Source organism: Choristoneura fumiferana, chromosome 14 (genome assembly GCF_025370935.1).
Source record: "Choristoneura fumiferana chromosome 14, NRCan_CFum_1, whole genome shotgun sequence".
Classification (NCBI taxonomy): Eukaryota; Metazoa; Arthropoda; class Insecta; order Lepidoptera; family Tortricidae; genus Choristoneura; species Choristoneura fumiferana.
The window spans coordinates 4430925-4446802 of NC_133485.1; the positions used below are offsets into that span (position 1 = coordinate 4430925).

The 15878-nt window shown below is 37.8% G+C and overlaps 2 protein-coding genes and 1 non-coding gene across 3 annotated transcripts in view; 1 reads left to right on the top strand and 2 right to left on the bottom strand.

Annotated features, from left to right (window-relative positions):
• Positions 1 to 15523, top strand: part of ND-15 (NADH dehydrogenase (ubiquinone) 15 kDa subunit) — a 110861-nt gene extending 95338 nt beyond the window's left edge. Inside the window, exons 2-4 of the mRNA XM_074097202.1 lie at positions 13960 to 14020; positions 14173 to 14393; positions 15348 to 15523. Coding sequence (XP_073953303.1) covers positions 14181 to 14393; positions 15348 to 15437 — 303 coding nt within the window. The 5' untranslated portion in view covers positions 13960 to 14020; positions 14173 to 14180 and the 3' untranslated portion in view covers positions 15438 to 15523. The remainder of the gene's footprint in view (positions 1 to 13959; positions 14021 to 14172; positions 14394 to 15347) is intronic.
• LOC141434768 (activating signal cointegrator 1) lies at positions 43 to 13681 on the bottom strand. The gene is made up of 12 exons (XM_074097203.1): positions 13431 to 13681; positions 13114 to 13238; positions 12626 to 12814; positions 11898 to 12016; positions 11037 to 11185; positions 10234 to 10397; positions 9487 to 9689; positions 8441 to 8571; positions 4789 to 4910; positions 2012 to 2108; positions 1084 to 1181; positions 43 to 185 (listed from the first exon to the last, which is right to left on the bottom strand). The coding sequence occupies exons 1-12, from the start codon at positions 13496 to 13498 to the stop codon at positions 97 to 99; spliced, it is 1554 nt and encodes a 517-aa protein (XP_073953304.1). The 5' UTR covers positions 13499 to 13681; the 3' UTR covers positions 43 to 96.
• On the bottom strand, positions 5547 to 5749 carry LOC141435410 (small nucleolar RNA U3). Its single transcript, XR_012452163.1, has one exon. It is a non-coding gene; the product is annotated as a small nucleolar RNA U3 (small nucleolar RNA).
• Positions 15524 to 15878: the final 355 nt, after the last annotated feature.

The following is a 15878-nucleotide window of genomic DNA, read 5'->3' on the forward strand; positions in this document are numbered from 1 at the left end:
ATTTTATTACTGTTAGTTAGAATTGTAAATAAATGATTTCCATAACAATTATCTGTATTTATTTCAATAAGATATTACATTAGATAAGTACTAACATTAGCCGGCGTTAGCTTCTTCTGCCTGCAGTTTCGCCATCTTCTGAATACTCTTAACAGCAGCATAGTGTATGGTTTTATCTAACGTATCTGGAAAATAAAAATACGTATCAATTTCGTATATAATTTTCAAACATGCACACGCCTGCGAATAAATTTAATGGTCTGTGCGAAGTTCCCGATACGCTTTGGGCCCGCGTGGGAACTACGGCCCAAGCCTTTTCATTCTGAGCACAGGGCACATGCACTAGGAAGTATATAACATGATATGAGCAAATTGTTAAACCGAGTTCAGACTTGTAAGAAAAAACGTGTAAGTTGCATTAGATTGCGAGGCTGAAAAGCCAAAGAGTTTGTAGTGGTCGATCGAGCGCCGCAATGTAATGCAACTTGCACGATTTTTCTTGCAACTCTAAACTCGGCTTTATAGACAAAATTAGTAAGACTATTAAAAGACATGACAGTAGCGACATCTAGTGGCGAGTAGAAGAACTAATTCAGAGGAGTTGACTATGGAAAAAATGGTTCATATGTAACCATGGAGTTCTTTACCATTTAGAACAATAGACGATTTTAATCAAAATTCAATTTGACGGCCTAAAAATATGCCACCATATCTTTGCGTCTTTTTAACATGTGTTAGTTTACCTGACTTGAATGTGACGGAAAATTTGAACTTGATTTTCACCCACTTCCTATTGTAATATTGCTACAAAATTTGGCATCTATTCGTAGTTCTTATGACAACAGAATAGTATGGTACTATCGAGCTGATCTGATGATGCAGCTAGGCGCTGAAACTCCAAGATAGAACAACGTAATCTAGCCGATATTGGGCTTGTTAGAATTGTCTTTCCACTTTGGCCTTGACTTAGAAGAATGGTATTTAGAGTCTGATGAAGGAGCAATCGTGAAGATTCACCATTAAATGTTGTTTTTTAAACAATCAACATTTTTCCCACTTTTTTTTTGACAAGTAAACACTTACAAATCTTATGCTGCCCCTTGACTGGGAACCGAAGCCTCAAGCTGACAGGGTTGGAGCAGATGAACACGTAAGGGCTGTCACTCTCACCATCAGGGTACCTGGATAAATAAAATAAATAAAAATATATATCACGGTACAACAAGCTAGTATCTTGCGGCACATTCTTCTTGGCAAAGGTGGTCTTTCCGAAAGCGCTGATAGTTTAAAAAAGTGACATGCAAAAAAGCCCTTGATTTTTTTATTTATTAGTGACCTTAATAAAATTACAAGCTTGATTGTCAGAAAATATTAGATATGTATTTTTGTCTTGTGAATTAACCAAAAATGAAAATATGGCCAGTTAAAATCCCGCGTGACGTCACAGCCACCAAACCCCCCCCCCACTCCCCAACTTTGACGCGCTTCATCTTTGTAATTTTTAGGTTGATTTTTTGTTTCATTGGAATTTTGCCCAGCAGTGGAATTCAATTTCAGGATAACAATAGTATTGTACAACAAGAGCATAACCCGAGCCGGTACACCCGAGGGTGGATAGACACGTCGAGGGGAAAATGGGTTTAATGCTCGAGTTTTACACTCTGCTTTTCACTTCGATGGCGAGGAAATGGAATATCAACAGTGGAAACCATTGTTCACTTACTATGTACGTTTTATTGTTCATGCATCATTATACAATTATAAATTTTTAGTTTTATTGATCTATTTTGATTGACTTTATTGATTTTTAGTTTTATATAAATTAAAAATTATAAAAAACATAAATATGTAAGTAGAAACTTAATTGTTTGTGGCTGTTTACACCTGATTGCCTTGGTCTTAGACGAAGATTTTACTTTATGCACTAGAGCATAAAAAGTCATTTTATGTCGCCTAGATCCAGTATCAATACGAACTTTACGAGCATGAGAAGTTAAAAAAAAACACTTACTTCTTCTCATACTCCTCTTGATTCACGCAGTCATCGACATTGACGCATCCCAACAGACACCCGGTTGGGTAGAATGACGGAAACTTGAACTGCTTATCTAGAAAAAAGCATCATCAATAATAATCTTACAACTGTACCACAAATGACTTTATTTCAATACTTAGAAATGCGAAGGTGAGTATGGCGATAATTTTTATGCCGAGAAAACTGCATGGAGCACACGGGCGCGTAATAAACGAATTATTCGCAGATGGAGTCGCGTGCAATAACTAGTCCCGCTAATATAAAGTCTGTTTGTTTGTTATCTCTTCACGTCTAAACCGTTGAACTGTCTAATAGTTTTATTCAGGAACATTTTATAGTTCCCGCGGGATAGCGGGCAACAGCTGGTAATTGCAGTTTTTAATGATCCACGATTACTTGTGAGGTTGTAGGGGTAATCTTTGGAGCTACTTACTGATCCGATTTAGATGAAATTCAGTACACAGATAGATAGAGTCCCGGAAAATAAGCCGGGAAAATTAAGCTTGAAAGAGCTAAGAATAAAATTCAAACCTCATTCAATTTCGAATCTTGTCTTAATTGAACAAAGAATATTGTAATAATAATAACACTTTTACACACTTGTGCAATTTAATCGAGTAAAGAAGTGAACATCGCTATCCCACGGGGCCTATGCAATTTTCTGGGATAAAAACTATCTTATGTCCTTTTGAGGTTGTCATACTGTCTCCATATACCAAATTTCATCTAAATCGATTCAACTGTGTAAGCTTGAAGAGGCAGCAGACAGACAAATAGATAGATAGATGCACACATGTGCAGACATAGGATAGTTTTTATCCCGGAAAATTGCATAGTTCCCGCGGGATAGCGATAAACGAATTCTACGCAGGCGGAGCCGCGGGCAACAGCTAGTTACATATATTTCGACACAAATTCTTCAGAGTGTGACTGTTTCAAAATTAGCTCATGGTAATCAATCAAACACTAACAACACTAATCATGGTTCACGTCCCATAACAAATATATCTAATCCGCATAATTATAATTAGAATAATTTTGTGAATATTTTGCAATATCTGGAATTAATTATGGCAAATATGCGTTCCGGGGCAATGAATGTCTGTGTTTTGAGACAGTTTTGTCTTTCGGAAACCTTTGTTCCCTTTTACTATGGGACACATGCTGATATTTTTATAGTACGGTTTTTGTATTAAATATTTTTTTAATCTAAACTTTGTTTTTAATAACAGACTTTGAAAGCCATACTTAAAAACCTCACGCAACAGTGCGCCATCTAGTGAGACAAGAAACGATAGCCCTCATTGTAAAGGTTTTCCTGTGAACCCGTGGCATATATTATAAGTAAAAAATTGATACCCGTTAGTAAATTATGAACACACACTAGTGCCATCTATCGATCCTGAACGGAACTATATTGAATTTGCAGTTACATAGATTGTCATTGGTGGTATGAAATAAGTCGAGAGGGCCTTAGTAACACTTCTTATGCATGAAACTTGCCACATTTTAATAGTTTTTTTGGTAGAGCATTATTTCCAAACCATCGACTATAGAATCACTAACGCCATCTATTAACCATCTCATGAGTTACTTAACTGTGCATAGATAGATCATGCATGATTTAAATATTCTTGTTCTATGTTATTTGTGTGTGATTTGATAAACATTTGAATGTCAATATCATTACCACGCTTTAAGTAAATGCGTTACAAACACTACTTACTATCAAGCTATCGATCAAAGATAGATGGCGCTAGATGTCTCGATCTTTTACCAGTTGTAAGTACAATAAAAATATAATGTACTTACTAGTGTTTACCCGCATCTTTGCATGCGTAAACCATATTCAACAGTGGAATTGAAATTACGGGATATTTAGTTTCCGTGGAAATTCCCAAAAATTACATAGTGGTCTTTATTGAAGTTGCATTATAAACAAAGATGCCAAATTTCATGACTCTATACCCAGCAGATGAGATGTCGAGATTTTATCCAAATCCCGTGGGGATATCGGGATAAAAAGTAGCCTATGTGTTATTCTAGATGTCCAGCAACCAACATACCAAATTTCATCAAAATCGGTCCAGCCGTTTTAGCATGAAAAAGTAACAAACTTACAACACACACACACACACACTCATACTCACTAATTTTCCCATTTATATTATTAAGTAGGATTGTACTCGTAAGTACAAACTGCTTTCTCATTTTAATTAAATTACATTTGCGGAAAATACCTCGTTACGTAAAAATCTACGTTTTTAGTTACGTTTTAGTTACGGATGGGCCGAAATTCGTTTTACATTCGGCATTCGGCCGAAATTCGGTTTAAATGCCGAACATTCGGCACTAGAAAAAAATAACCGACTTGTACTATTTCGACTGAAATTAACAGAAAACATGTATGATGAAATAAGCTTAGTATGTCTATTCATTTATTAAATATCTTGGCTGTATTCGTAAATTTATTAATAAAAAAACATTTATGGTTCACAATTTTCACAAACTAAGCATTGAGAAACATTAAGTATTTTTATTTATCAACAATCCAATTTAACAATCTCTTCTTATCTATCTACTCGTTTAAGATTTACTAGAGGCAGGTAATTGAATTGAAGTTCCCGAATATTTTATTTTTAGTTCGTATTCGGTACAAACCACATTCGGCCCATCTCTATTTTTAGTACAAAAACTAACCTAAACTTGAACTAATGAAAAATAACTGAGAAAAATTGTTCATAGAACTTTACCTGGATACAGAACCCGGTACTGGTTCTCCAAAGCCCTGACGACGTCTTGGTCGGGCGGTTTGACCGTGGAAGCGATCCAGAGACGCCCCCGGTGACTCGTGTACCAAGTGCGGCCCTCGTGCCTACAAACAATTAAATTAACGGATGTGGCCTATATATAATACGAGCAAAAAATTAAAACAGATTGTCCTCGTCAAATTGAACAATAGTTCAGCGACTTTTAAAAATATAGTTTTTAAATTTTCCTTTTTTCACAAAAATTAAATACATACAAATGTACGCCATCCTAGAACACAACTGACGTCGCCTGTCACGCTACAAACATCAAGCATTTGCACATTTCGCATTGCTTCTTCGAATAAACTTAAAGTGTAATAAAAATTAAAAAACTAATTATTTTGAGAAGTCTCTGAACTAATGTTGTTCAGTTTGAGGAGTATGATCTGTTTTAATTATTTGCTCATTTACAGGCCACACCCGGTAGAAACAAATACTAAAAAGTCTTGTTGACCCATAAGACATCAAGAAAACATGATAGAGGCAAGCGGGGTAAACGTACGTACGCAGTGGGTTAGTGTATGTAATGTACCGTACAAACATCACAGACAAAATAGTCTGGAAAAACAGGGAAATTCTAACGAAGTAGAGTAAAAAAAAAATTATAGACTTTTTATAAAAGTCTAGTCTAGAAGTAAGAAGTCTTCCTTGAGTCTGTTACGACTTCTGCAATTTTTCAAGTATAATAAAGTTAAAAACCAGCCACTCAGACAGCGACAGTACCCCACGCCTCTCCCCTAAAGGAGAAGTGAACGATCATCGATGGCTGATGACGTAAAGTCACCGCCTTTCTCACGCTCAGGGCACCGCGCCACATCTCATCAACGTGGATGGGGTTGGCTCACATTTTGTGATTGCCTAGTGAAGAGCTTACTATAGAAATGATCCTATGAAGTAAGGTCTTAGTGAAATTTGGCCGAGCGTAGAGGGTCATTATTCTTGGAAAAATCTTAACAGCGCGATGTAGGATTGCTATGGGCGCGGTATAGCGACATCTATCGGTACATTTGGCAGCTCCGTAAGTTGGCCTCGAGCCAGCCACGTGGTGTATTATGTTGTTTATTATTATCTCTTGGAGTGACGCATAACCCGTATTACGACTAGTACGTGCATTGTGTTTTACTATAAATTTGTAAATAGTGACTTTATTATTTTTTACTTCTCATGCTCTTAAAATGTTACTTTAGCCACATCTCATCTCGGGATTAAAGCTCACATTTTTTGATTGCTCTATGGGATTAATGAGATTTTTTTTTGGAAAAATCTTAATTAGGACGTGGGCGCGGTATAGCGACATCTATCGGTACAAAGAGCCGTATGTTGGCCTCGAGCCAGCCACGTGGTGGTGTTGTTTAGTGACGCATAACCCGTATTGGAGGTGTTTTACTTTGAATAGGGCGCTCTTAAAATGTTACTTTAGTCTCTGCATAAGCTCCTTTTTATTCTCTAGGGATTAAAGTATTTTTTTTTTAATTTACGTTGGAAACCCCTAAAGAGCCAAAACGGTGTTTATGAATGGAGGATTTTTAGGGCGTGGAAATAACCTCAAAATATCAACTGTTTAAAAAACACGATTAAGTTTCGTGAAACACAATTAATGATTACGAATATGAAACTATTCAATTATATTAAGGATTAATTCATTTTATTAGGCATAGTCCAATTAGTTTTAAAATAGTTTCCAATTTTTAAACTGTTGGCTAAATATGCAAGCATTTAAAAAGTCACTTCATAAACAATAAGAGAAAAGAAAAAACCGCGCAACAATTCTTTTTTTCTATTTCAATTTTAAACAAATGGCCAGTCCATTAGTCGAGCGTACGTTTTTAAAAAGTAATATTGTAATTTTGAACAGAACATTGTTTTTTTTCATCGCATCCAAAGTGAAAAGTAGAGTGTTTAACGCGAGACTAAACAACCATAATGCTTTGATTTAGTCCCTTGTTGAACAACCTACTATTAAGTGGTTTACTTTTTTTTAGTGCGAGTAACAAGGGTTGCACCGCGTATCTCTACTAATCCATACTAGTAATTTTAAATACGAAAATAACGCTGTCCGTGTGCTTGTTACTTTTTCACTCTTAAACTGCTGAGGTTCTTATCTAGGAAACTTGCAGTTTCCGCGGGAAATCGATACGATAAGCGAATTCTTGACTTGGATAATTGGGCAAAAGATAATCCCACAAATATTATAAATTCGAAAGTTTGTAAGTCTGTTTTTTTGTAACCTCATCATGTCTAAGCCGATTTAGATGAAATTCAGTATACAGATAGTTTGAGTCCCGGGGCAGGACGCAGGATAGTTTTATCACGGAATATTGCAGTTCCCGTGGGATAGCAATAAACGAATTCCACGCGGACGGAGTCGCGGGTAACATGCTAGTAATTTTAAGCAACTAGCTGCTGCCCACGACTCTGCCTGCGTAAAATTCTTTTATCGCTAGCCCGTGGGAACTAATTGCGGGATAAAATTGTCCTTACCAGGGTCTGAAACTATCTCCATACCAAATTACATTTCGTCACTACTTTGAAAAAATCTCGTATCTAAAATCAATATGTCAACAAAATTGAACCTTGATGTAATGTCTATAAAGTTCACTCAGAAAAATTCTCTATTTTGAGCTACGAGTTTTTTAAGAGTAGTGACGATTTAAATTGGTTCAGAGGATTAAGTGTGAAGAGGTAACACGCTGACAGAGAAACAACAATTATAGGTAGAGTCATTCACGGTGACGCGTGCCGTGGCTCTTATTACAATGCTATTAATGTCTAATTTTGACAAAATCACGCGTCTTCATAGATGGCACTAGGTATGGATGAATCTCCAACCAGACATCAAATAGATTTTGCATGGCAATAGCTAGTTATGACGTTACGTGTCACTTTTGAGTCATGTGAACTCAATCGACTAATTATTTATTTGTGAAGTTCCATATCTACACTATGCCCGCGTGGGAACTACAAGCCCTCTCATTCTGAGAGGAGGTCTGTATAGTCAAGGGCAAAGATATCGACACGGCCAAAATTGCAAAAATATGTATACGCGACTCTATGCACTTAACATTAAGGCCGCGTATACTTTTTTTTGCAACTTTGGCAGTGTCGACATCTTTGCCCTTGACTGTACCAGCGATAGGGCATTTAAACTGGGTATAGATGATAGTAACCGATTTTTTTATTCAGTCAGCAGGGTTAAATTGAAACGCTTGAATGCTACACATGTCATCATCATCATCATCATCATCATCAGCGGGAAGACGGCCGGCAATACCGATCAAAGGCCCAGAGCGTCATAATGAACGACAACTCGCCACTTGCATCCACCGGTTTCCCTCAACTCTCACGATCAGTCCACCTGGTGGAGGCCTGCCAACGCTCCGTCTTCCGGTTCGTGGTCGCCACTCGCCACTCAAGGTCTTTTCTCCCCCAACGGTTATCTGCTCTTCGAGCGATGTGGCCCGCCCATTGCCACTTCAACTTGCATATTTTTCCAGCTATGTCGATGACTTTGGTTCTTCGACGAATTTCCGTATTCCGGAACACACACACACACATACACTTGTGCTAGAATAGTATTATCTGTAGTAGTACTCACATCTTGATGCCCTCGACGAGCAGCGAGGCCCAGGGCTGGTGCATGGAGAGGCAGCGGCCCGCGTCGCTCATCTCCTGCAGTTCCGCGTCCTGCACGCGGCTGGACAGCCCTGGAGTCTTGACAGCTGCAGCCTCGGGCCGAGCGGCTGCCTCGCTCCGAGGCCGCGCAAGTGGAGACGCTGCCAAAGGCACGGCTCAGACTGAGGCTCCTTTGAGCACGGCCAAAAAACCGACAAAATATAGCTCGGCTCGCGGTGCTCGGCCTGAGGCTGCTCTAATGGATACGCGGCTTATGCGTACACCTTGCGTACACTATTCGAAGCGTTTCTTTTATTTTTAATCATTCCATGGCCTAGGAATCAAATCGCTTGACTGTACAACAAATTGCTTGGCTGGACAGATTTGTTCGTTCACGAAGGAGCGCCCCTCCACAGCTTATCAATGTGCAATAGTAAACCTCGTACTTACCTACACGTTGTCTTAGTGTGCGTGACTGACGGTACGGACACCAAAAAAATGGCACGTTCGAGCTACGCACACAGACTTGTCGTACGGATACGCTTACAAATACAATTGTAAAATCTAAACAGATCTGTTCAGGGATTGTTGAGTTGAAATACAAACTGAAACATAGATGAACAGAAAAACCAGAAAAAGAGACCAGCGCTGGTCATCGAACCTGGGTACATAGCATTCCGTGCTGCGTGCTATTCTGCTACACAACCACTGGACAGGAGAACAGACACAAATTTCTCCTATGCACCACTTGTTTGTTTCTTATTTAGTTACTTAAGCAGCGACACTAGCGACATCTATGCCTAGTTTCTCGATGAGGGCTAAAGCCCAGGTGGGTTCGATTCCCAGCGCTGCGCTGGTCTCTTTTTCTGGTTTTTCTGTGCATCTATGTTTCAGTTTGTATTTTCCGTAAAAGTACAAAATTTGGAGTTGAAATAGAAAATACAAAAAGACTCCAAAAGCCAATCTTAATGGGATGTGTACTACTAATTTATGGTGTGTCACTCGTCATAACTCACTGACAATTGTCACGTTAGTGAAATAGGGTTCTGTACGCGATGGTACCTGTAGCAGCGGGGCGTTGACCCCGGGCGCCACGTCGCGGTCCGAGGGCACCCCGACTTGCAGTGCTGATTGTAGTACGGGGCCTCCGCCGCCGCCTCCGCTGGTGATGGCATAGATTTTATCTTCGTCTACTTCATGCTCTATGGTGTTGTCATCCACTATCTGCCGGCCTGGTGACATCAAAACGTAATGAAGTCTGACTTTTGGTATAGGTAGTGCCACCAGAGTTGCGGTCACACACACAAGAATAAATAATGGCAACGGGATTTTGACATTCACTCATTAATTTCATTCATTCCCCTTTTATGAAATCAGTTCATCATGTGTGTGTAATCATTCACTTCAATACTCGTGGCAGTGCCTATATCATGGTGAATGGTTGTGTTTCTCTGAGGATGAACTCTGGTTGAGTTCGAAACGTGTCAGTGGAGTTGGTGTGATTTGTGTGTGTTGTAGTGTGGAGTTTGAATATCCAGTGTTAACAGAGCACTTGTCCTAAGCAAAATATACGTAGTTTGGGGTCATTTTAGAAGGTTACTGACATATTGGACAGACAGACATAAGACCAAGATTTCTTTAAAACTGAATCATTCCACTGAATTAAAAAAAAAATTCGGCGTTTATGCTCAATCTCAATAATAGCTCGTAGGTGTAATGATACGCAACCGCCTACCGTTCCAACTAGAACTTTATTTTTAATAATCCAGCCCTCACCTCCAAAGTCAAAGGTCATCTTTTTGTGCAGCCGCGACGCGTGCTTCTTATCATGAAGCGACTGCTGGTATCGATTCAGTTTGTCCTTCTCGCTCGCACTCAGCCACACGCTGCCCGCGTTGAAATAGTCGCTGTCGTCATCTGTCACGCGCGTGCGGCGCTCGCTTTATAAAAAAAAAAAGGTTTTATTAAGTAAACATAGTAGCAAGGGTGAAAGCCATTAAAAAAAAAAAAAAGTAAACAGTAACCAGCCAGTCCCTACACTATGAAGTGCAAAATTCGAACTCCGTATCTTGCCGTCCCGCTGACGCTAATATTATTTAATACGAGAGTGAGAGGGACGGTACGATACGAACTTCGATTTTCAAATTTCGTAAGACTAATATCAACAATAATAAGTATCATGGACAGTGTTAATTAAATAACTGAAAATCTCAGACACCCCAACTGTTTTTTTATTTAAAGTTACTTTTAAAAATATTCGTATGTTTTGCTAACACAGTAATTCTACTTGATTTTGAATTCTAAAGTCATAAAGTCAGTCGCGCATCGCCGTTTTAAAAAAAAAACAAATTGCCAAAAAAACCGGGGTATTTAAAAGGCGTATGCCGCATTCGTAATTTTTAGACTGGGCACAATAATAAAGGGCTTTAAAAACACACACAACCTGTTTTAAAGCATAGCATATTCGATCCTACTCTCGACTGAACAAACAAATTTTAGGTTTTCTGTTATTTAATTAACACCTGTTATATAAAAAAACAAAGCTCTCTATCAAGCACTACTCCCATCTTCCAATTTACCTGGTGCGGTCATACTCCAACAGCCGGTTCCTGTGCACCACAGCAGCCTCCCAGCCCTTGGGCCGGTCTCGCTCCAGCAGCGTCTCCATCAGCTTCGCGCTTGCCTTTGTCTTCGCATTTATCTCTTTCTGCTCTCCGGGGGTGCATACCTGCCAAATATTAAAGCAGTTTTCATTAATTATTTAAACATTTTTGAATAAAAGAAAAGTGGACACTTTGGGTACACGTTGAAAAGACAATACAGATTCAACATAATTTGCTACAAAAACTGCAAAATATCTGGCCGGCCCTGGGGTAGAGCAAGAGGAGATCGAGGCGCCAGATGGCAAGAGGCGCCATTTTTCAGTTTTCGGTGCAAAATAAAATTTTGATGGCACCTTTTGAAGCGCGGAAGCGGTATAGACAACCTCGGTCCACCTTGATCAAGGGCTAAAGAATGCGCTGAAATTATACAACTGCGTCGAAATATAAAAGAGCCTATCAAAGGAATCACAGTCTACATCCTATAGGAAATATTTTATGTTGAATCATTAAAAAGGTTAAGACACAGAGTTCTTACTATATTTAAGTGTTTTATAAGCTACTTATGTCTAAATATTTTTATACGTAATTGACTTCCATTGCATTTTATCATAATTAAACGTGATGATAAGTAAAGATGTGGCCTAAGATGAATCATGCATAGATATAAAAAAAAACTTGAGTATTTTGGAACCAGTCCTATTTTTAATCTGATATTCTAACAAGGCAATAGCACACTAAATTTGACTATGTCAGCCTCATGGGGAACCTATACACCACTACAGATATTAGGCTCTCCCTTGCACTGAACCAGTCCTTGGATTAAAAATAAAGCCTTACCAAATTACCGCAGAACAAACACGGGCCCGATCCTTCCTGTTTGCAGACCACTCGGCCACACTGCAGACAGTTGTTTATTAGCGCATGCTTAGAGGCCTGGCAGTCACAGTGGTGACGACCTGCAAACGAAAGTGTTAAATAAAATCTGTGGTCTGCCCGGCTTCGCGGTCTAAAGGGGTTCGCGCCCGCCTCGGTAGTTTCTCGTTTTTTCACTCATTTAAAAATCTGTCATCTAATGGTTGGTGTGCCATCATAGGGCCTCGCAAAATTTATCTTGCCCACGCCAAATTTCTTGAGCCACCATTGTCTGTGTGATGTATGCCCAAAAATGTATAGAGCAGGAGTTTCCAAACTGTGCGCCGCGGCGATCTAGGGCGCCCTGGTGTGATCCCCTGGTCGCCGCGTGGGGATCCTGTTACCCTGGAGACTCAGGAAATCTCTTGAAAATCTTCATAGCTTATTTGAAATAGCTAGGCTCCCTATCTGCCTCGCGAGATTGGGACCCCTGGTATAGAGATTAACTAAATCATGAAGCCAAAACAAAACAAACTTCTGGAATATGTAAGAAAAATTAAACAGTCAAAATTACTAGTCAAGTGTGTTAACAACTTCCATTAAAAATAAACTTTGATAGTGTTGAGCAAACATACTGAAACTCACCTTTTCCCTGTGAATAATAATTCCAATGAGAAATTATTATTTATACTTTTCCATTCAAAAAATCTTACCTTTTAGCAGAACAACTTGAGCATTCTTGCCCTCCTGTGAGTACAAATTGACATATTTGGTTTTCTTCTTGGTCTTGCTGTCTTCGGATTGAGCTGGCTCCACTTGCTTTGGAGGATCGATGCTAACAAAGTCTTGTTGCTGTTTGTTCTTTGATATCTTCTTCTTCTGCTGTTTTGGTGCAGCACCGCCTAGAACACATATAACATTATACATTTAAAGTAACTCTGTCTGTTAACCGATTTAGATGAAATTTAGTATAGAGATAGTTTGAGTCCCTGGAAAGGACATAGGATAGTTTTTATCCTGGAAAGTTTTATAGTTCCTGCGGATTCTTGGCAAATGAAGTTGTAGGTAAAAGTTAGTAAGTATTTTTAATAAGGATACAAAACACAACAAAACTTTCAACTACTAGTTTGATTGCAAATGTATTAGATATTATTGTGCAATATTTTGCTACCATCAACAGATGTTTTTTTTATTTTAGTACCTTTACCAGGAAATTTTCTTTTAGATAATTCCAAAAAGAAGTTTTTGTGCTGTTGGTTATCAAAATCCAGTAGGGTCCTCATGTACTCATTCAAATCATTTTCATTTTGAATTGCTAAAATATACCTGCAAACAAAAATTTACTATTTAAATTGGTAATGTGGTGAAGTGAAGTGAACTGAAGTATTTCTCTTATTTAAAATTTCCTCAGTAATTCTTGTGTAGGTAAGTATATTAAATTCTTATTAGAATCGGCTAATAATTTCCATCTGCCTTATGACTACGGTTTGTTTATTTTTATGTAATGTAGGTACTTACTGGATGAGATCTCCAGGCACTTCGAAGTTCAAAATCCTGGTCAAACCATCACCTATCCATTGTTCCATATTTAGTGGATAAATTGTTATTTCGCTTTATTTTATTATTATTTTATTAGTTGGCAAAACTTGTACGCTGAGTTGACATTCTTTCCCGGCCCAGATAATACCGGAATGGAAATACCGATCCTGTTTTTCGTGTACACGCCCATAGAAGCTCCTGTTGTCAGGACAGTTTCTATGGGCGTGAACACAAAAAACAAGGCCGGTATTTCAATGTTGGTGTTATCTGTGCCGGGAAAGTGTCACCCTTGCCACAGAGTCCAGTCCAACCAAAGAGATAGGAGATAGTCCAACTAACTGATGACAGAAAGAGATAGGTGTAGAACAGCTGATTTTGACAGAAGTCTATTAGAGCTTATGTTTTTACAGCTGCATTTTTATATTACTTCATTATTGAATGCATTCACTCAAACAGTTTAAACATTTTTCTTTCAGTCGAAAGCTGTCATTGTCAAAATTCAGTCAGAATTTGTTTTCGAATCATTATACTCCATACTCCTCAAAAAGTTTTAAACGCGAATACGTAAGGTAAAATATTGTCCATAGTAAACATTTTTGATACTTTACAATAAACAGAATAACTGACACGCACATTCATCGATGCGAAACATATTAAGTTTACGTAATTTTCTAACCTCAACCAAGTCTGTATTGATATTAAAATATTCGATTGTTTTCAGGAGCGAAAATGTCTCTCTCGCCGTTTCTACGTACTCCTATGACTGACCTGACGGGAGGTTTGATCTCTCATCAGTTAATGGGTCGTTGCGAAAAACAGGAGATGAGGTTCATGGACTGTATGGAGGCCTACGGTATGGAACGCGGGCAGGTGAAGTGCAAAGCCTTATTCGAGGAGTTTCATGAGTGCCACACGTTGACGAAACAGTTCAAGAGATTCTATGTAAGTTTTTTTATTAATAGAATGGCCTGATTGGTGTTGATGCATTTTGGTTTTGGAGAATCAATAAAGAATTTTGTATGTTTACTTTTTGCATAATAATATTACTCTAAATGTTTTTTTTTCTGTGTGCAACGTAATTTTTTTTCTGTTTCAGTTCATAGTTTTTTGTTGTTTATTATTTATTCTTAAAAATTATCACTATTAAATAAACAATCTATTTTTAACCAACGAAAAAAACGGAGGAGATTCTCAAGTCGACGCGTATATAAACCCCCTTGCAAAATATAGGGCAATTTTATGTATGTGTATGACCATGCATGCATAACTTTTTACAGAGTAGTCTGATTTTGATTATTCTTTTTTTATTGGAAAGCATATAGTCCGACGGTGGTCCCATTTAAATTTGGGAAAAATATTCCTACCCTAAGCGTAGGAAAACAGGGGATGATTGATTGTTCAGTCACTGATTGTAATGTATGACCAGGCATAACTTTTTACAGAGTAGACCGATTTTCATAATTATTATTTTATTGGATAGGTTAAATTACTCTAAAGGTGGGAAAAAAGTATAAAATAAAAACTTTTTAACAAAAAAATGAAACCAGAAAAACAGAATAGCAAAAAATAATAAACCCTATCCTATTTAACCTTAATCTAGGTACTAGTTTGCAGTTGGTGCCTCAGTACTTGCCATCAGGAATGGACCTATAGTTGTCTACCTGATGGGCTTCTATCACTCCTGATGGCTTGTGCTGCGGCACCAACTTCAAACTAGTACCTAGATTAAGGTTAAATAGGAGAAAAAGGTTTACTATTTTTTGCTTTTCTGTTTTTTCGGTGGTTTCATTTTTTTGTTAAAAAGTTTTTGTTGATAAATTATTGGGTTTCTTAGCTCAGTAAATTTTAAAATGGATTGATTTGGTAAAAACAATTGTTATTTATTTTTTGTTACAGGCTTTGAGAACAGAGCGAGAGAGGCAAATATCCGAGGGAAAACTGGTTGGAGATCAAAAATATATCTCCCCTAAAGTAGACAGCTTCTAAAGTCTCCGCCCTGGTAGAATTGTGTAAAGTATCCAATCAAACAATGTAATGACTATATAAGTAAGCGTAATAAAGTTCTAACTAAACTTAAATTGTTTAAATATTTACTTAGGTACGTACTTTGTACTACAATGATATAATTTCTTTCTTTATGTACTTTCATTGGAAATCCCGCATGGGGCTTTAAAAGCAAAACCATCTTTTTTTAATTCATAAATTATCAAGACTTTTCAAACTAATTTAAATTTAATTGAAACTGTGAAAAAAATTTATTACTGGCCATGTAGATATTGTTTTTTTTTTAAATACATAGATATTTAAATGACATTCAGAATTCATTATCGATTGACAATTCGACAGCAGTTTTGCAGGTATTTCGAAGAGTATTAGTACCTATAGAGAGGTATTTATATGTGAGCACAAAATAGCGGCCAATTTAAA

Excerpts from the sequence above, each read along its gene's own strand:
- LOC141434768 (XM_074097203.1), bottom strand. The coding sequence starts at position 13,498 with ATGGAACAATGGATAGGTGATGGTTTGACCAGGATTTTGAACTTCGAA. Across the intron at positions 13,239-13,430 it reads GTGCCTGGAGATCTCATCCA|GTATATTTTAGCAATTCAAA; the intron begins GTAAGTACCTAC and ends TTTTGTTTGCAG. Across the intron at positions 186-1,083 it reads CAAGGGGCAGCATAAGATTT|ATACGTTAGATAAAACCATA; the intron begins GTAAGTGTTTAC and ends TTTATTTTCCAG.